The following is a 20,560-nucleotide window of genomic DNA, read 5'->3' on the forward strand; positions in this document are numbered from 1 at the left end:
ATTTCTTAGCAGTAATTCAACATATTATTGACCTCTTCTTTATTAAGTAAAAAATATCATTGAGTAATGAAAGAGTCTGTGTTTCTGAAACTATTTCAGGTATATCCTCATTCACTTCCATCCTGCTTCTGAAAGGGATTCATGTATTTTTATTGTTTTAAAACCCTTTAATTTGATGCTGAGTGAACATGGAAGTCAGGCTTTGGAAGCCATGTGCTTAGGCGTAGCCATCCAGTCAATGAAGTGTCTGAGTTTGCTTTTGAAATTGATATCTCTTTCCCCATTGTAATTTACTGACTTAATCAAAATGTATTACTGTAGGATATTAAAACCAGAGATAAAACAAACAACTATTGAATCTCTTAGGAGTTTGGTTTGTATAAGTGCAAAGATTGCGCCCTTGACAATTTAGAAGAGTCATTTTCATGGAATTTTATTGCTGATAAACTGCAGTACAGCCACAAAATGACTTTTGCTGATATTAAGGCTTTAGCTGTACCATACTGACTTTGCTTCTTCGCATCCCTTCCTCTCCTTTCTCCTAAATATTACCAAATCGTTAGATCTGTCTGTTTTGTTTTAAAATTTTATCAATTTATTTATTTAGGAATCATATCCCATGCGTGTGTGACTGAGGCCCTTTGCACTGAAATATTAGTGTTTCTTAATGTTTCTAACTCACAATCCCATGCTGTTTTCACTGCATGAGTTTTGTCTGAAAGAATGAAAGCATTCATTGGAAAGCACTTTGGTGTTATTGGGGTCCATCATCATCCTCTGCCCTCTCATGCTTTGTTAGAAGGAGTGAGCCTGTAAGTGAAAGATGAGGGGACCTAAGCCACTAACTTCTTGTTGTTGTTCAACTGCTAAATCTTGTCCAGCTCTTTGTAACGAACTATCATGGGCCAAAGTCCCCCCAATAATGTCACTTCAGATGTGATGGAAAGACCCAACCCTATCTGCCTCCTCTACCCACCACAGGGTAACAGTTTCCAAAAGTTAGGGGTTCTGAGCATCAGGTTAAGAATTACTCTATCTCTATTGTCCTGTCTTAAATTCAAACACACTGAGAGAGAGAGTACTTTAAATAACCAACAGGGAACTCTGAATTTGTTTATAAGACAACTCTTTTCCACAATAGGAGAAATAAATTGATTTAAGTAACAGAAAGCTCAGAAAAGAGAGAAAAATACAGAAAGAGGGGATGAAGTATCCCAAACTTAATCTGCTTCACAATGTTTCTTAAGCCAGGCCTTAACTATATTATAAAGATTGTTGTTGACATATCATAATATACAAGTAGCAAAATCATCTACTAGCTGTAGGTAAAAGATGACTAGTGCCCAAAGAGAGTATAAAGATCCGTTGTCATTTCTAATTGAGTTGAGAACTTTTTTGGGCTACTGATGTTTCAGAGACAAGCTAGGGAAAATTGCAATTCATGTGAGTTAATAATAAAGGTGGTGAAAACAATGAAATGGGTAACATCAGGTTCTGTCTGGTACTGTTCTAAGTGCATTCATTCATCAAACATTCTGTACTACCTTCTGTGTGTTAAGGTACTGTTCTAGATGTTGGAGATTCAGTGGGAGAGGGAAAACAGGCTCTTGCTCTCATGAAGCTTGCATTCTACGGGGGAGGCAGATAATGAGCAAACATCTAGGTGTCCAACATATCAATGGTGTCAAGTGCTTGGAGAAAGTAAGAGAAAAGGAAACAGGTGTTGTCCGGTGAAGTTTTTTTTTTTTTTTAAATTAATTGATTGATTGGATATCTGTAGGAAAGGAACTACAGTCAGCAAATATCCTGCATGCATGCTCAGTTGTGTCCAGCTATTTGCAGCCCCATGGACTGTAGCCCTCCAGGCTCCACTGTCCTTGGAATTCTCCAGGCAAGAATACTATAAGTGGGTTGCCATTTCCTACTCCAGGAGATCTTCCCGACCCAGGGATCCAACCCACATGTCCTGTGCATTGGCAAGCACGTTCTTTATCACTGAGCCACTTGGGAAGCTTCCAGATGGCCTGAGTCCTACGTTTGATTAGGTGTTTTTTTAAAAATTAATTTCTGGTATAGATTTTATTTAGGTTCAGGCAAATAAAATCATTGTTTCCCAGTCTTTGCTAGTGCTTCATGTATCTCAATCAGTCTGCTATTGTTCTAAAAGGAAGAAAAATGTATTAATATTTTTACTCAAACCTGCTTTCCCTAAGAGTGCTGATACCCTTAGTAATCTACAATGTTGAGAGTGTCCTGAAGGTGTGTTCTCTTCTAAGAAAAATATTCTGTTATTAGAAGCATATGGTGAAATATTTACTGTAGCTCTCTAAATAATCAGTGTTGGCAGGGAACAACAAATTTGTGTGAGCGGCTCGCTGAATGCAGCTTTTATCTGTGTAATTGCCCAAACTGAGTCACTTTTCTAAGTCATTGCTTTAGTTGGTTTCTCCTTTGTTATTTGTGGTAATTATGATGAAAAGCAATTTTCTAATAATTTCCTTTTCGAGTGTCTCTGTGTTATGCTTTATGGACAAATGGTAGGTTTGGGATGATTTTGACACACCTGACGACTGCAGTGTGGCTTGGCTCGTCACCCATCCCCTGAAGAACCCTTACATGCTTGCGGGAGGAGAGCTCTCCAATGTTGAGAGGAGGACGTTTCATTCCACCGACGGGAGGAAGACTGTGTGTGGGCTGAGACAGGTTGAATTCAGGAAGCCTTACATTTAATTGCATGCAGTCTTCCAGCTAAAGACCCTCAGGGAGTAAAGAGGCATCTGAGGGAGGCTGGAGAACCGGGTTGATTTGCATCAAAGACCTGGAGACGCTGGGAAATTTCAGATGAGAGCCAATGAATAAATCATGGCAAGGGCAGCCAGGCTGAACCTCCACGTTTTACTGAACAATGTGGGAGGGACTCAGTTCAGAAAATAGGAATTTGGAGGTAGGCTTAGGGCTTCAGCTGGGCCGCTGGCTGATGGGGAGTTACACATTCTACCTGAGAAGCCTGTATGTGTGTGTGTGTACACACACAGACACACACAAGATATATATGTATATGTCCAAGGCATTTGTCTTATCTGGATTTTATTGATTCCAAAGGCACATTTAGGCATTTTCTGTAGATATAAATGGAAACACCGATATGTGATTTATCACTACTGTAAAATCCCCTGACAGGATGTTTTTACATTAATACTGCACATCACGCTTGTGTGCTAAATCACTCATTCATGTCCTACTCTTTGTGACTCTGTGGACGATAGCCCACTAGGTTCCTCTGTCCATGGGATTCCTCAGGCATGAATACTGGAGTGGGTTGCCATGCCCTCCTCCAGGGGATCTTCCTGACCTAGACATCAAACCCGTGTCTCTTACATCTCCTGCACTGACACGCAGGTTCTTTACCACTAGCGTCACCTGGGAAGCCCACTGCACATCATATCCTATCTTCACATCCAAACAGTTCCACTGACAAAAGCCGGTACAACACAGTTCACCTAAAATGTGTCACTTCCCACTGAGTCAAGTTTAGAAGGGGTTGCTACTATTTTATAAATGACCCAGGCTCTACAGAGTCCATCATTTGAAGAAGTGATATTTCAAGGTGATGCCTGGTTGATTACTCCACGTGGGTGTGAGGCCTGCAGGTGGCCAAGGTGTCACCTGCCTCATTCTTTGTTATGAATCCAGTTACGTAGAGCAGCGGTCCCCAACCTTTTAGGCACCAGGGGCTGGTTTCATAGAAGACAGTTTCTCATGGACTAGGGAGGGGGAGATGGTTTCCGAATGATTCAAGCAGGTTACATTCATTGTGCACTTTATTATTATCTCAGCTCCACCGCAGATCATCAGCTATTAGATCCCAGAGGTTGGGGACCCCTGACATAGAGCATCAGATTTGATTGCTGCCAGAAGCGTGGAGACCTTGTAGCTTGCCCGCACGGAGACTCACAGAGCTGAAGTGACTGACCACACAGCTCCTCAGGGACAACACTTCCATTTGAGCCCAACTTGTTGGTGTCTCCAGTGTTAGTCTTTGAAATGGTGCTCCGGGCTCCTAGGGATTACTGGGGAAGGGTGGATTAATAAGGTGGTGCTTCCCCCTCATTTTCCCACTGGCTTTCTTTGTTGGTTGGGTTGGTTGATTGGGTTCTTTGGTCCTTTGTTGATTGGGTTCCTTTGTTGATTGCGTTCCTTGGTGCTTCTACATGTCATTTCAGGACTTGTTTCTCACTAGGGGACCTCTGCTTGTAGGGTCTCCATATGACCTCTCCACTAGTGTAGCTGGACTTCTCCCATAGCAGCTCAGGGCTCCCACGAGCATGGAAGCAGAAACTGCTGGACCTTAATGCTTATGGAAGTGGAGCAACATCCATTCTATTGCAATGTGTTGGTTAGAGCATGTCACAGACTCACCTAGATTCAAGGGGACAAAACAAAAGCATGAACTCAGGGGCCCTGATAACTCTGAATCTGATCTTGGTCCCTATACTCTTGCAACTCTCCCTTGCCTTCACCCCTCACGTCACATAAAGAATCATACAGAATGTACCCGTAAAGGCTGGATTCTTTCTCTTAGCATGCTTTTGAGATTCGTTTATGCTGTTGCATTCAATGACAGAATACACACACACACACACACACACACACACGAAAAGCATGAGTGCGAGGAGCCATGGTTTATCAGGGGCTACCGGTAGAATCTCAACTGTTTATCGTGATGCTTTGACTGTACCAGCTACCACAGAGTTGAGAGTCTGACGCAGGTAAAGAGCTGGTCTTTCTAAAAATCATTTTTTTTTAAGAAGAGAGAAAGTGAAAAGTTCTGGCAAGGCACTGTTGGTGTTCAGGAAGGGATTGTGTTCTCTCTTGTTTTGTAGGGAGTTTGTAAAGACTCTTACCGGTGTGATTCAGTAGCGCCAGAAGGCAGGAAAGCAAATGACCTCTCAGTGCCCTTTGGGATACTAGAGGTTAGATCCCATTCATACGTTGTGTGTGGCTTAGTCGCTCAGTTGTGTCTGACTCCTTGCGACCCCATGGACTGTAGCCCATCAGCTCCTCTGCCCATGGGAATTCTCCAGGCAAGAATACTGGAGTGGGTTACCATGTCCTCCTCCAGGGGATCTTCCTGACCCAGGGATCGAACCCAGGTCTCCCGCATTGCAGGCAGATTCTTTACTGTCTGAGCCACCAGAGACCATTTTATCCTCATTGGAGACTGGCTGAAGGAGCCAGATGAAGGTCAAAATACAATATCAGCTTTTATATTGTTAAACTAGATTGGAGAACATGGCCGTGCCATCTGTCTCCCTCCTCAAGCCTAGGCTTTGGTTTCTAGGCTGTGAGTTGCTGACCTCCTAGGTCACGAATCTGGAGCTGATAGAGCAGGGGGCTGGCAGGACCCATCACAGGTGGGATGTGTGTCTTATGAGGAGACAAGTAGCTCTAACTCAAGCTCTGTCTTCTCCCAACATACTGGGCTCAGGTTAGTTTGAGGGGCCAAGACACATAGTGGATACCTCTTGCTCTTGAGATGCCTACTGATAGCTTGATGAATCTACTCAGGGAGATATAATTTAGGGAGGTGGAGAAAGGAGGCAAAAGTATTCATTACAACATTTCTTTCTGGGGGTGAGTGGACACCTCAGTGAAAGCCTAGGTGTAAAAGGAGAAGTGTTGCCTTTATAAAAGCCTTTTATTAAAATAGAGCTTTATAGAGTCACTGTATTCTGCCAAACCTAGAGTCCCAGAGTACCTCCAAGGACTCTGAGGGAGTCTCAGAATTTGTAAGCCCTGGTTCTGTTGATCCTATTAAAGATTGTTGCAGAATGGTATACAGTGAAGAACACTGGCTTTGGTGCTTGTGATTGTTAATTTTTTGGGTCAACTGGGTGATGGGATGCCCAAATATATGGTTAAACATTACTGTGGATGTTTCTTTGAAGGTGTTTTCAGGTGAGTTTAGCGTTTAAATCAGTAGACTGAGTAAAGCAGATTGTTCTTCCTAATGTGGGTGGGCCTTATCCAATCAGTTAAAGGTTTGATAGAGCAAAGGACTGACCCACCCCTGAATAAGAGGGCATGCCTTACCGATTTTGAGCTGGGAGATTATTTTTTTTACCCCTTGCCTTTGGGTTTGAATGGAAACACTGCTCTTCTGGTCTTGCACCTGGCAGCCTTTGGACTGCAACTTACACCATCAATTCTCTTGTTTCTCAGGCCTTTAGACTCGAAATGGAACCGTACCATTGGCTCTCGTGGGTCTCTAGCTTGCCAGCTATAGACCTTGGAACTTGTCAGCGTCCATAATCACATGGGCCAGTTCCTTATAATAAATCTGTCTTTCTGTCTCTCTCTCTCTCCTGTTGCTATCTCCTATCGCTCCCGTTTCTCTGGGCAGCCTTGACTAATAGAGTATTAGATATGAGACAGTACCTTCTCTAGCAGATGTAGGACACAGAAAGAGTTCCTTTGATTTGCTAAGTTCTCTTTGTTGTTGTTATTGTTTAGTCTCTAAGTTGTGTCTGATTCTTCTGCAACCCCAAGGGCTGTAGCCTGCCAGGCTTCTCTGTCCATGGGATTTCCCAGGCATAAATACTGGAGTGGGTTGCCATTTCCTTCTCCTGGGGATCTTCCTGACCCAGGGATCAAACCTGCATATCCTGCATTGGCAGGCAAATTTTTTTCTGCTGAGCCACCAGGAAAGCCCCTAAGCTCTTTCACAAGATCTAGAAAAATGGGATAATACTCATGCCCTGCCCACCTCATGGGTGAGTATTAATACATGTGGTCTTGATGGTGATGATGCTGTCTTCATAGATAAAGAATGTCAGATAGCCTAACATTTCTCGGTTTAAAATCTCCAAATCTCTTAGATCCAGATCTGGTCAGTTCTCTCTGTGTGTGTGTGTGTGTGTGTGTGTGAGAGAGAGAGAGAGAGAGAGTGTGTGTGTTTGTCCATGTCATGTAGCTTGTGGGATCTTAGTTCCCCCACCAGGAACTGAACCTGGACCCTCGACTGTGAGAGCCTAGCATCCTAACAGGTGGACTGCCAAGGGAATTTCTCAGATCTGGTCAATTCTGATGCAGTCTCAGGAGATTATATATTTTTAATATTTTCTCCATGCAGTGGGTTACTTTCCCAATTAAGTTTTGCTTGGCTTCAAAATAAATGTTCATTTATTGAGTTTGGAAAATGATAAGTAATCCCAGAGTTGTTTATGGTTGGATGTGGAATGCACATCTCTGCATTTGGCTAGAAGACCTGTGTCACTTCACTAGAGCCCACTTATTTGGCATTCTTAACCAGTGGGAATACAGCCAGCCACCTAGAGGAATTAAGGAACCTTGGCTTAGCAAAGTTGCTATCATGGAGTCCTTGCACCAGAATTTATGCACCTTTGTTTTGTCAGGAGAGTCTAAGTTTCTGAGCCTGTCTATTCTTATGACAGATATACTTTTAGAGGCACAATGGCAAATTAACTCAGACATACCTAGGTTCACTTCTGTATTTTAACAGATTCTAGTTCCCTCACAGGCTCCCACCACACTGACTGGCAAGGGGAAATCAGTTCCGGGAGGACTCTGAAGTTTCCAGATAGCATCTCAAACTCTTCCAGTTTAGGGGGTGTTTGTGGGTAACTTGAGCTTCCCTGGTGGCTCAGATGGTAAAGAGTCTGCCTGCAATGCGGGAGACCTGTGTTCTATCCCTGGGTCGGGAAGATCCCCTGGAGAAGGAAATGGCAACCCACTCCAGTATTCTTTCCTGGGAAATCCCAAGGACAGAAAAGCCTGGCAGACTACAGTCCATGGGGTCGCAAAGAATTAGACATGACTGAGCAGCTTTGTTTTGAGGGGTAACTCAGTTGATTTGTGTTTAGATGCTTGTTCTACCCATAGGACTTAGGTTCTGTCTTTGATGGAATGGAACTTGGTGCTCTGCCCCAACCCAGCATACGCTGTGTGTGTGTATATAAAACTTGATCTAATCGAGGCTCTCACTGGCTCTGTAGCTCACTGCTGATAGTTTGCTGAGCCCTCAAGTTGATCTTAGGCTTGGACAGTATGAGGAGCAGTCTTTATCTACATGGTCATCACTGACATGATGGGGACAACCATCTGCTTAGGCAGCTACACAGAAGTGGAGCAGTTGGAACCTTCTAGGTCTTTTCCAGACCCCATGGGGATTCTGGAAGGCTGAGGGGTGCTGGCAGGACCAGCGCCTTTGAGTCACCAGTGTGGTTTCTCTCCCATCACTGAGTCTCAAAAGGGGATCCGGGGACAACGTCTCCCCTCTCCTATCATTGTGTGGAAAGAAGAGTGTTCTAGAAATACGTTGGCACGCTAAATATTAAAAAGTAAGAAGTGATAGTTTGCAAGTGAGGGAAGAGAAAAAACACTGAATAGATAGACAGGAGAACTGAAGCGTTTAGAAGAAGAGCAATTAGTTCTACCCACGTCAATATTTCCTGTGGGCATCATCGTGTATCACAACGAAGAATCATAATATATGACGGCAATAAGGGTAGTTAACTCATAATTAAATGTCTCATTATACTTAGTATTTTAGCAGAAAGGTACGTAAATCTAATGTGTTACAAAGATTTTTCATAGAAATGGTCTGATCTTAGTGGAATAAGGAGGAGATTATGTAATATAATGATTAAAAACATGGATTTTGAAGTCAGATAGAGCAGGTTCACGGAGAAGGCAATGGCATCCCACTCCAGTACTCTTGCCTGGAAAATCCCATGGACGGAGAAGCCTGCTGGGCTGCAGTCCATGGGGTCGCAGAGAGTCGGACATGACTGAGCGACTTCACTTTCACCTTTCACTTTCATGCATTGGAGAAGGAAATGGCAACCCACTCCAGTGTTCTTGCCTGGAGAATCCCAGGGATGGGGGAGCCTGGTGGGCTGCCGTCTATGGGGTCACACAGAGTCGGACACAATAGAAGTGACTTAGCAGCAGCAGCAGCAGCAGAACAGATTCAAACCCCAATTCTACCCTGCTATAACTGAGTGGGTCCTTAGAGACTTAGTTTTTCTTGAGTAAAATGATAAAATCCACGACACTTCATTCAATAAAGTAATGTTGTTGTTAGGTACTAAGTCATGTCTGACACTTTGCGACCCCATGAACTATAGCCCGCCAGACTCCTCTGTCCATGGGATTTCCCAGGCAAGAGTACTGGAGTGGGTTGCCATTTCCTCCTCCAAGAGATCTTCCCAACCCAGGGATCAAACCAGTGTCTGTTACATCTCCTGCATTGGCAGGTGGGTTCTTTACCACTGGTGCCACCTAGGAAGCTGTTATTTGTGTGGGCAATCCCTCAATTTACACATTCAGAGATTGTACTCTGGAAGGTAATTTATAGGTTATTTATTGTATCTATGGGCTTCCCAGGTGGTACTAGTGGTAAAGCACCCGCCTGCCAATGCAGGAGATGTAAGAGAGGCAAGTTCGATCCCTGGGTTGGGAAGATCCCCTGGAGGAGGAAATACTGACCCACTCCAGTATTCCTGCCTAAGGAATCCCATGGACAGAGGAGGCTGGTGGGCTACAGTCTGTAGGGTGACAAAGAGTCAGACACGACTGAAGTGACTTAGCATGCAGGCACACATTTGTGTGTTATAAATTGAATATGTTCTTTTTAGCCAACCATAGCAGGGTACACATGTGTGCTGTGGATGCAGTGGGGAAGGGGAAAGAATTTCTAAATGCTTGGTTTCTCTGGTATTAGAAGCAAATGCCTTTGTGACTGGAACTAAAATTCTTTCATTCATTTCAAGTCCGTGAATAAGAGGGAGTTCTCTTTCTCCAAAGGCATATTGTTTTATTTATTTATTTGCTTGTTTATTTAATTGAATAGTTAATTTACAATATTGTGTTAAGTTTCTGGTGTACTCAAGATATTCAGTTATACATATATTTATAATTTTTCATGTTCTTTTCCATTATAGTTTATTGTAAGATATTAAATATAGTTCCTTGTGCTATACAGTAGGACCCTGTTATTCATCTGTTTTGTACATAGTAGTTTATATGTGCTAACGCCAAACTCCTAATTTACCCCTTCCTCCTACGTTTTCCCTTTGGTTCCCGTAAGTTTGTTTTCTATGTCTATGAGTCTGTTTCTGTTTCATAAGTAAGTTCATTTGTATCATATTTGAGATTCTACATATACCCTTTGATGTTTGTCTTTCTCTGGCTCATTTCACTTAGTGTGATCATCTCTACGTTCACCCATGTTGCTGCAAATGGCATTGCTCCATCCCTTTTTATGGCTAATACTCCACTGTGTGCAGGTGTCTATGTATGTGTATACCACATCTTCTTTATCCATTCATCTGTCAATGGACAGATGTTTCCTTTCTAAAATCAAAGAAGATGCTGCTGCTGCTGCTAAGTCGCTTCAGTCATGTCCGACTCTGTGCGACCCCATAGACGGCAGCCTACCAGGCTCCCCCGTCCCTGGGATTCTCCAGGCAAGAACACTGGAGTGGGTTAAAGAAGATGCTAGTGTACATGATTTTTCCCAGATAAGGCTGTAATATGCACCCTAGGAACACTTGGAGTGCTTGAGAATAATGAATACCTTTAAAAGATGACCAGACTACTTTTATGAGAAATTACAGTGATATCTGGAGCTTGAACTATATTCCATTCTCATTTCTTTTTAGTAATTGAAAAATTTAATCAATGTTAACCTCTTCTGATTAAATTCATTAAAAATTAAGAATATACTTGTTTTTATCAAAGTAGTATACCTTCATGAGTAAAAATACCAAGCTGAAGAGCCTATGAGGAAAACAGTTGTCCTATGCCTGTCTTTTCACCCATCCTGCTCACTGGAGGCCACACTTTCTAATTACAGCTGTTACTTCTTATAGTTTCTGCTGTGTCTCTAAAACAACATGTGTTGTAGCTATTTTCAGGTTTATCAACTTTAGATATTATCTGTTGAGTTCTGTTAATTTATGTGAGCGTTCAGCTCACGTTATCTATTTCCTATCCGTCCTCCTAATATAATTATATTACTCCCTTATTAGTTATCTTTGCAGCTTTCAGTGAAATATTTATACATTAAAAAAAATTAAATCAGCTGTAGAGACCATCTGATGATTGTTCTCCTCTTTTTCAGCTTAGCGTTTGTATTTTTACAGAACTGATGAGGTTAGAGTTGATGAGGTTATTGAGACACTTACAGTCAAATATTCCATGCATACTTTGACTATGTTGGTTTGAAAAATTGGAACTTAAGATGTTTGCATGATGACGGTGATGTGATATAGTATGATTTGGCTTCCCTTCTTGCACAGCTTTTGTTTTCTTTGTTTCTAATTGCCTTTCCTGCCCCCCATTATATACCTTTACTAAACTTTTTATGTTATTCCAAATTTTCAAGAATATCATTAGATCCTGACTCCCTTTATCTCTAGATAAGTCTGTTCTGGAACTTCTTTTCTCGGAACCATTCTGTATTGAATACTTCATAGCAGCTTCCTTCCCTGCTTTCTATATTTGGAGCCACTTTCCCCCTAGTTCCCATGTTGTCTTCTTTCTTGCTTTACACCCTCTTTTTGCTGATACACATCAAGTTAACTTCCTGAGAAAGGATATATGGGACATAAATTTCCAGCCCCAAGCATCCTGTATCCTGCATCGAACCTGGACTGGTGATTCATTTCATATATGATATTATACATGTTTCAATGCCATTCTCCCAAATCATCCCACCCTCTCCCTCTCCCACAGAGTCCAAAAGACTGTTCTATACGTCTGTGTCTCTTTCACTGTCTCGCATACAGGGTTATCATTACCATCTTTCTAAATTCTAACCGAGGAAACCAGAATTGAAAGAGACACGTGTACTCCAGTGTTCATCGCAGCACTGTTTATAATAGCCAGGACAAGGAAGCAACCTAGATGTCCATCAGCAGACGAAGGGATAAGAAAGCTGTGGTACATATACACCATGGAGTATTACTCAGCCATTAAAAAGAATATTTGAATCAGTTCTAATGAGGTGGATGAAACTGCAGCCTATTATACAGAGTGAAGTAAGCCAGAAAGAAAAACACCAATACAGTATACTAACATATATATATGGAATTTAGAAAGATAGCTTAATTTTAAAAAAATGTCTTCTATCCTATTCTGTGCTGTTCTTTCTGCTGGTTTATTAGGATGCATGCTGTTCTTCTTGATTGATCTGTTTGTCTTATTTTTTTCTTATGTTTTCTATATCTCTCTCTGTTGAATTTTAAATTGTTACTCAGTTTTAATTTACAGGAGCTCTTATTTACTTGTTCATTTTTCTCTAATGAATCTTCCTCACGTGTCCCCTACATCTTATTTTTGTTTTATGGATATATTATCTCTTGAGCCTTTCTGAGTCTACTAATTATGTGTTTTTTGTTTTTTTTTTTGTAATTCTTCTCTGTTTCCTAGTCATTTTCCCTCTGCTTTCACTTTATTTTTTTGGTATGTGTGTTTGCCTTTTAAATAATTTGCTTTTAGGGTGGCCTAAGATAGGAAGGAAATATAAACATATGTAGTTAAACTATTATTTATTCCTCCCTCTCAGCACATAGTCTTACTGGGATTGGGACCCATGAAAATTTCACTCAGTTTTAACCTCCTACCTAAGTCTTCTGAGATTATTACAGTTTAGGCATTAACAAGAGAGAGAGTTAAAGCCACTCGACTTCACAAACACTCAGGGGTAATTCAGTCAATTTTGTACTTATTTTAAGGCTTAGTGGCTCAGGTCAAGAAGTGTGAGGTTTTTTTTCAGGGAGAGAAGACCAACATATAGGGATTACCTGTCTTCAGAATAAAGTCAGAAGTCCTTGACACTCAAGACTGTTCCCAGTCTGGTCTCCAGGCTCCTCTCCTGTTTGTCTTCCTGGCTGCCCTGTCTGTCTCCATTAGTTTGCTTTGTGTCCCATGCCTGCAGACCTTTGCTCATGCTGGGTCCCCTGCCTGGAATGTTCCCTTCCTCCCACATCTTCTTGAGTTCACCGAAGGCAGGCATCATATTTTCATTTCTATATCTTGTTGTTTTTTGTATCATCTGTGGTAGTTATATCTTAGGCATTGAAAATGTTTAACCAAATTTTACTCATCCTTCCAGACTAGAGCAGGTTTATTCATGACCACTCTGAGACACAATCCTTTACCTCCCTTGAACAGGTTAATCATTTTATTCCCTGTTTCTTTAGTTAGTTGTATGCATGCCTATTTATCCTGGTAAGTTCCTGGAGAACATGTACCATGTCTTGTCAAGCTGGATATCCCAGGGTTTCGCATTGTGTGTTGTACCTAGTGGGAATCAGAAGTATTTATGTATGTCTGGGAGGGATAGAAGAAAAGACCAGCCATAGATTTTTATTAAAGGTGTATTTATAAGGCTAGTGGCTTTGTAGATACACTTTATGAAGGTGCTATTTTCTGTTCATTTTCAATATACCAAAGCATTCTCAAGAGTAGATTAAGAGTAGATTACTGTGTACCTCATATGAATGTGTGTATCACAACAGATATGTACACAGACACGTATCTTCAGCAAAGAGAAAGAAGCGGAACAAATAAGAAGTAATAGACACTCTCTAAATTCAGTCAGGGGTTAGAACTTTGAAGCTTTGAATGTTCATAAAATGAGTCCCTCCCTGAGTGGAAATGCTTGCTCAGGCTGACAGTAAGCATCGCTTCCATTGCTAATAACTAAGTAAATAAGCTCTTCTTTCATTTTAATTCTGCTGCTTCTGACCATCGGACCAATATTGTTTTATCTGATGCTGAATCTCGGACCCTCTGAGGCTCAGGTTGGCTGCAAGTGCCATAGCCCATGGGGTTAGCAGTGTGCCCACCTCGCCACACCCAGGGGTCTCAGGGAGAAGTCTTACTTCCAATACAGAGGTGATCTCTGATTACTTGGAGCAAATGGAAATTTCGAGTAAGAAATGAAGGAGCCGTGGCACCTGCCCTAGATTGAGGAGTCAGGCTTAGGAGCCCAGGTGGCCCTGAAAGCATCTGCAGGCAGGGTAAGGGACGCAGCCCTGCTCTCACAGCGGGACGGGGCGGATGAGCATTCACCAGATGACCATCTGCCATTCCCGCTTGTGTCCACTGGCAGAGGCTCGGGTGTGTGGGGCCCATCTGGCTGAGGTAAGGTCTCTCTTAGGGAAGGAAGTCATGCTAACGACCCTTTAGCTTTCAGCTCTCCTGGTGGTGGAGACCACCCAGCAGAGACATCACCTTTCACCAGGAGGGGCTCCAGCAGATAGTGAGGGCACAGTGGACCACCACCACCTTTTGGACCACCAGAAAGGAACAGGTATCCAGACACACTGTCTGTGTGGCTGGAGCACTGCAGAGAGGCTTCTCAAGGCTGGTGGCAGCTAAACTGCCCACTTGAATCCAAAAGTTCTCAAATGTTTGCAGGTGTTAATAAACAAACCAAATGTCACAAAAAAAGAGTTGCTTACTATATTTAGCTATTCCTCCTGTGTCTCCTTCCTCTGTTCCTTCTCACATAGATAGGAAAGGATGATTACCCATACTGAGAATAATCTGTAAGTGACATACTAGAGGCAAATTAACCTCCCAGTTAGATGAAGACACTGCATGTCACCACCACTCCACTCCACAGAGAGTACATGTATAAACAACCCTCCTCTGGTTTCTAGCAAAGGAAGGGTCTGTATGGGTGTTCTTTGCTTCCTTTTGGGTAGGGGGAGGTGGGGAAGGGGTGATTATTCTGTGGAAAGGAAAGCGTCAAGCCAAAATAATGATTATATTTAAGTTCTGGATGTTATTTGCTTAAGGTCTTGAAAAGAGAAAAGGAATACGTGATTTCCTGAGCACAAAAGGTATTGAAGAATTTTGATCTTTAAAAATGTGGAAAGTGGTGAGAACATGCCCGACAACCCAACATATCTGGCTTGCTTAATCCCTGCATCTTGAGTGAATGGTGGTCTAGTGCTCCGTGAAAGAGGTCTGAACTGTGCCTTCTGTGGCTCCAGGATTTCGAATCAGTAAGGTTTGTCATTGCCTGGCATCTTGATCAGGTTCCACAGAGCCCCAGGATTAGGGATCTAGTCACTTCCTCACCAAGAAGAAGGGTCTCTGATATGTGTGTTCCACGAGGCATTCTGCTGCTGTCCCCTTTGCCTCTCTAAGGAGGCCTTCTCCTCCATGGACTGGCAATTGCTAATCAGGGTGAGTAAGGCCAATTTGTCACTTCTGCCCGAAAGACTGACAAGCTAAGATGCTGTATGGAACTCAGAAGAAATTACTTTCAGTTTCTCGCTAGCTCCACGTTAGCATACTCTCACTGAGATGAAAAATTAGGACTTGAATATGTCTTATGGAAATCAGTGGATTTCTGTAGGAAACATTGTTTGGTTAAGCATGCTTCCTTTGGAGTACATTACTTTGCTGACAAGGGTCTGTCTAGTCAAAGCTATGGTTTTTCCAGTAGTCATGTATGGATGTGAGTGTTGGACTGGAAAGAAAGCTGAGTGCCAAAGAATTGATGCTTTTGAACTGTGGCGTTGGAGAAGACTCCTGAGAGTCCCTTGGACTGCAAGGAGATCAAACCAGTCCATTCTAAAGGAGATCAGTCCTGAATAGTCATTGGAAGGGCTGATGCTGAAGCTGAAAGTCCAATACTTTGGCCACCTGATGCAAAGAAGTAACTCGTTGGAAAAGACCGTGATGCTGGGAAAGATTGAAGGCAGGAGGAGAAGGGGATGACAGAGGATGAGAGAGTTGGTTGACATCACCGACTCAATGGACATGAGTTTGAGCAAGCTCTGGGAATTGGTGATGGACAGGGAAGCCTGGCATGCTGCAGTTCATGGGGTCACAAAGAATCGAACACGACTGAGCAACTGAACTGAACTAAACTGAACCTCCGCATTTGCTTTCCAAATATTCAGTCTTAGAGCTCTGTTCTTCTGTGTTTCTCAGAGGGCCAGTTTCCTAGTCAAGAGACTATTTTGGGGGGAAACAAAAAATACCTGGATTGGTTATTATTTGTGTCCTTATTGAGTCTCAATAATGTCTTGCCTCATGTGCCCTCTTCGTCTCCTTTTTTTCTTTTCAACAGATACTAACTTTGTGTTGGGGAATGCCCAGATAGTGGACTGGCCTATCGTGTACAGCAATGATGGATTTTGCAAGCTGTCTGGCTATCACAGGGCGGAAGTGATGCAAAAAAGCAGTACCTGCAGGTATTTATGTTTGGGCTTGTTCTGTTGAACACTGTTTCATGGTATCTTTTTGGAAAAAGAAAATAGCATACTCAACTTGAGAATTTCCTTTCAAGCAGTTTCATTCAGGAATGTACTTCCGAGGTGGCACAAGTGGTAAAGAATCTGCTTGCCCATGCAGGAGACACAGGAGATGCAGGTTTGATCCCTGGGTCAGGAAGATCCTCTGGAGGAGGAGATGGCAACCCACTCCAGTATTCTTCCCTAAAAAATCCAATGGACAGAGGAACCTGGAGGGCTACAATCCAAAGGGTTGCAAAGAGTCAAACACGACTGAGTGACTAAGCACATTCAGGAATACTTATCACACTGTCAGCTCTAGTTCACACACTGTACTGGGAAAATGAAAGAAGGCCTATGACATGGTCTCTACAACTAATGAATTTATAGTCAGTGAGATGAGGGAAAACCTAGAAAAACTCAGGAAAGTCATTTTATCAGTAAAATGTCAACTCAAAATTTTGAGGTTTTAGATGGAGAAGGCAATGGCACCCCACTCCAGTGTTCTTGCCTGGAGAATCCCAGGGACGGGGGAGCCTGGTGGGCTGCCGTCTATGGGGTCGCACAGAGTTGGACATGACTGAAGTGACTTAGCAGCTTAGCAGATGGAAATTATGTGAAAATTAGAAGATTAAACAAAGTTAAATGAAGATGAAATAAAAATTTAGGTCATTAAAATTTTAAAATATATGGTCATTAAAAATTTTTTTTTATTCTTTGGCCACATCAAGTGGAATATGGGATCCTAGTTCCCTGATCAGGGATTGACCCTGTACCCCCTGCATTTTAAGTGTGGAGCTTTCACCACTGGACCACCACAGAAGTCCCCTGTCCAGCCATTTTTGAAGAATAAATACCGTTTTGGAGACATGGGCCATGCTCATAGGGCTTTTCATCAGAAAAAGGGAAGAGGCCATGTTTTGCTGCCTTGCTGCTGCCACATCTGTCTTTGATCACTGATTCAAAGACGCAAGTGAAGGGTGCTATGCAGCGTGGGCATTTGACAGGGTTACTAGCCAAGTAGTGCCCTTGGTCTGTGTCACTAGAAAAGCGCTTTTAGAGCATCTTCAAGGTGCTGAGTGGAGCCTGTGGGCCAGACCCTGTGCTGTCTCAGCAAGGTCTTGGCTCCATAGCCTTTTGCTCTTCTCACTCTTTGCTTTCCTCAAGGTCGTCTGTCTTCAGTGGTGTTTGCATGCAGTGGAATCATCTTCCTAAACCTGTGTGCTGTGCTTAGCTGCTTCAGTCATCTCTGACTCTTTGCCACCCCATGGACCATAGCCCACTAGGTTCCTCTATCCATGGGATTCTTCAGACAATACTAGAGTGGGTTGCCATGCCCTCCTTCAGGGGATCTTCCTGACCCAGGGATCGAACCTGAATCTCCTGCATTGGCAGGTGGATTCTTTACTACTGAGCCACCCAGGAAGCTCTTCCTAAACCTGCTACAGCCAAAAATGAACTCATCTCCAAAGGGTGGAAAAACCCGTTCAACCCAGGCATAGTCTTTGGTTCTCAGAAGTTGCCTATTCTTTGTATTAAACCAACCAAGTAACTCATTTGGTGAAAAGGGTTAAATGTTTTAAAAATATTATCATTTTCTTAAATCTTAGGTTTCGGGGACTGGGAAATGGAAAGTTTAAGCTTCCCTCAAAGTTTTAGAAATTATGACTCAAGTATTACAGTAGAATTCTCTTACATTCTTGGTGTGCTCTTATCCTCTGAGGTATCTGTGTGTTTGCGTCTACGTGTTCATCTGTATGTGTACAAACACAACCTGAACACATTGGGAGAGTGAGCTTTGCTTTCTAGTGTGGCTTGAGCAGTCTTTCCTTACCTGTCTTGCTTCTTATTGACTATCATCAAACACTTTAAGAAAATCAGATAAGAGTACTGGATGATTTTTATGCAGATAAGAGAACTTAGTAAGTTTCTAACTAAGAAATTTACTTATTTCTCTGAAGGTGTCCCTTTTCTAGCAGGAAAGGTAGCATGCCCTGTGTTAGCTGCATCCCTAATAGCTCAGGGGCCTTTGGCTGATTTCCTGCATCACAGGCATCTGAAATCTAATGTCCAGAGAAAGGAAACTTGTATCTACCACTGAACTTCAGCCTGAAAAAGCACACAGAATAGGGAAAGCTGGATGTAATGACGGCACTTCATTTGTGTGAAGACTCCATTTAGCAGGGGTTGATTTTACCTTGTGAAGGAAATTGCCAGCCTGTATACCATCACATCACTTAAATGGTGGTCACGTATCTAGCAAATCCATTCAGAAAGGGAAAAGTGGGAGGAAGCTAAAAAGGCCTTTGAGCAACTGGCTAAGTGAAACGGTAATAGAGCATAAGTTTTTACTTCGGAAGAGAAAGAAATCCTCTTGTTCTCAGGCACGGCTAATTTAGTTTTGATCTATCCTTCTTTTCAAAGGTAATTCACTAAGTGTGATTGTTTCTTTTCCTGATTTATAGTTGAAGAACACAGCCCCAGAGCAGCGCATTACAGGAGATGGGCACACAGGGAACTACAGATGATTGACTTGGTGGTTTGGGAACTGTGCTTCCTAACTTCTGAGGTTCTTGTTAGCTCTGAAATTCTTTGATTCTATGATTCAAGTCATCAAGAAAAAGCTAGGTTGCACAGCTAGGTGTGTACAATTTTAGGAGATGGGTTGTGTATTGCTGGGGAACCCATGCCACAGCTTCCACATCACCTAAGCCTTGTGGGCTGAGTGTGGCCATTCTTCCTTGTTGGTGTCACTTGAAGGCCTGGAGGGGGGACATGCTCGCAGGGTCCACTGGCAGCCTTGTTGGAGGACTGGCCTTTGCAGCCCCGTTGAGGGATGGCTTTTCTTCTCTTGCATTCTGTTAGTGTCCTGTGCCGTGGTTCACTCTACCAAGTTGTTAGTGAGGGGGGAGCATAACCCATTCCTAGAGGAATAAACCTTGGTCTTCAGACCATATTCGGTGTGAGGCCCAAGAAAGTGGATGGTCCTAGCAGTTACTGCCTCGCAGAGAGTCAGTATTACTAGACAGGAGCTTCTACTACTGAGTTTTTTCCTAATTGTTTTTTCATGCTGCTTATTAATTCTGTTAGTTTACTTTTCTCCAGATGTGAAGAATGAAAAGTGAAAGTCTTAGTTGCTCAGTCATGTCCAATTCTTTGTGACCCCATGGACTGTAGCCTGCAGACGCCTCTGTCCATGGAATTCTCAGGCAAGAGTACTTGGAGTGGGTTGTTGTTCCCTTTTCCAGGGGTTTTTCCTGACCCAGGGATCGAACCTGGGTCTCCTGCATTGCAGGGAGATTCTTTACCATCTTAGCCACCAAGGTAGCCCTTACTAACTTTTTTTAAACTTATTAACCCTTTTGGTTTATTTTTCTCCAAATGCGAGAAGTATGGAAATTAGGAAGAATTTGTAGAATTTTATCATCTTGATTTTTTGAACTCAGTTCTCTGTTTTCTTTTTTAGTGGGGGTGGGCAGGAAAAGGAGCTGCAAAGACAGTGGCTGACTTGCTGAATCTTCTTTTCTTTCCTTAGCTATATCTTGCGTAGAGCATCAAATTGCACCCTTTTTCTTGTTTGATTGGTGACTTTTTGTGATTTTTTTTCCCTATTCGCTTGTTTATTTTGTTGGGAATTAGGAGAGGAAAAAAATCTGTAGTCCAAATTTATTCTTCTGTCCTTCTCAGGAAGTCTCCCAGAGTTGTATTTCTAAAATGCAGATTTGATCATGCAACTCCTTTGCTTAAAACCCTCCAGTGGCTCTCTCTGCCTTGTTTTTGGGATAAAGTTTAAATTACTTCACCTGGTCTATAATGCCATGGTCTCTTCCGTGGCCTGACTCCTGCTTTCTTCTGTATATTATCGGTTGCAAATTTCCCCTTCAGTATCTACATTCCAGGCATACTGACCTGAACCGTATTCAGGTTCCAGGATTAACCTCCCTCTTACCCCTGTGCCTTTGCAATGCTCCTTTTTTGCCTAGAACGTTCTTTTCACTCCCTTTCTCAGCTAATTTCCACCTGCTCTTTAGATCTCATTTCTCCTTGCCTCTGGGAAGCCTGTCTGACCACTCGGTGCTCTGTGTCTACTGTTCGTATTGCCATTCCTGTGTAGGGTCATACTGTTTTCTAATCTGCTATTTAGATCGCTGTTTTCTAGTGTGTCTCTCCTATTAGACCATTAGTTTTCTGGGGGGGAGATGGTGACGGAGTGTTGATCCCATTTCAGTTAGTAAATCTCTTCTGATGACACATGTTTTCAGTGTGTGTGTATGTGT

The 20,560-nt window shown here is 42.6% G+C and overlaps 1 protein-coding gene across 2 annotated transcripts in view; it reads left to right on the forward strand.

The window, feature by feature from the left end:
* Nucleotides 1–20,560, forward strand: part of KCNH1 (potassium voltage-gated channel subfamily H member 1) — a 418,239-nt gene that overhangs the window by 13,974 nt on the left and 383,705 nt on the right. For both annotated transcript variants that reach the window (XM_069544233.1, XM_069544232.1), the window contains exon 2: nt 16,121–16,244. In XM_069544233.1, the coding sequence (XP_069400334.1) occupies nt 16,121–16,244 (124 nt within the window). The remainder of the gene's footprint in view (nt 1–16,120; nt 16,245–20,560) is intronic.

This window comes from Ovis canadensis, chromosome 12 (genome assembly GCF_042477335.2).
Source record: "Ovis canadensis isolate MfBH-ARS-UI-01 breed Bighorn chromosome 12, ARS-UI_OviCan_v2, whole genome shotgun sequence".
NCBI classification, from domain to species: Eukaryota; Metazoa; Chordata; class Mammalia; order Artiodactyla; family Bovidae; genus Ovis; species Ovis canadensis.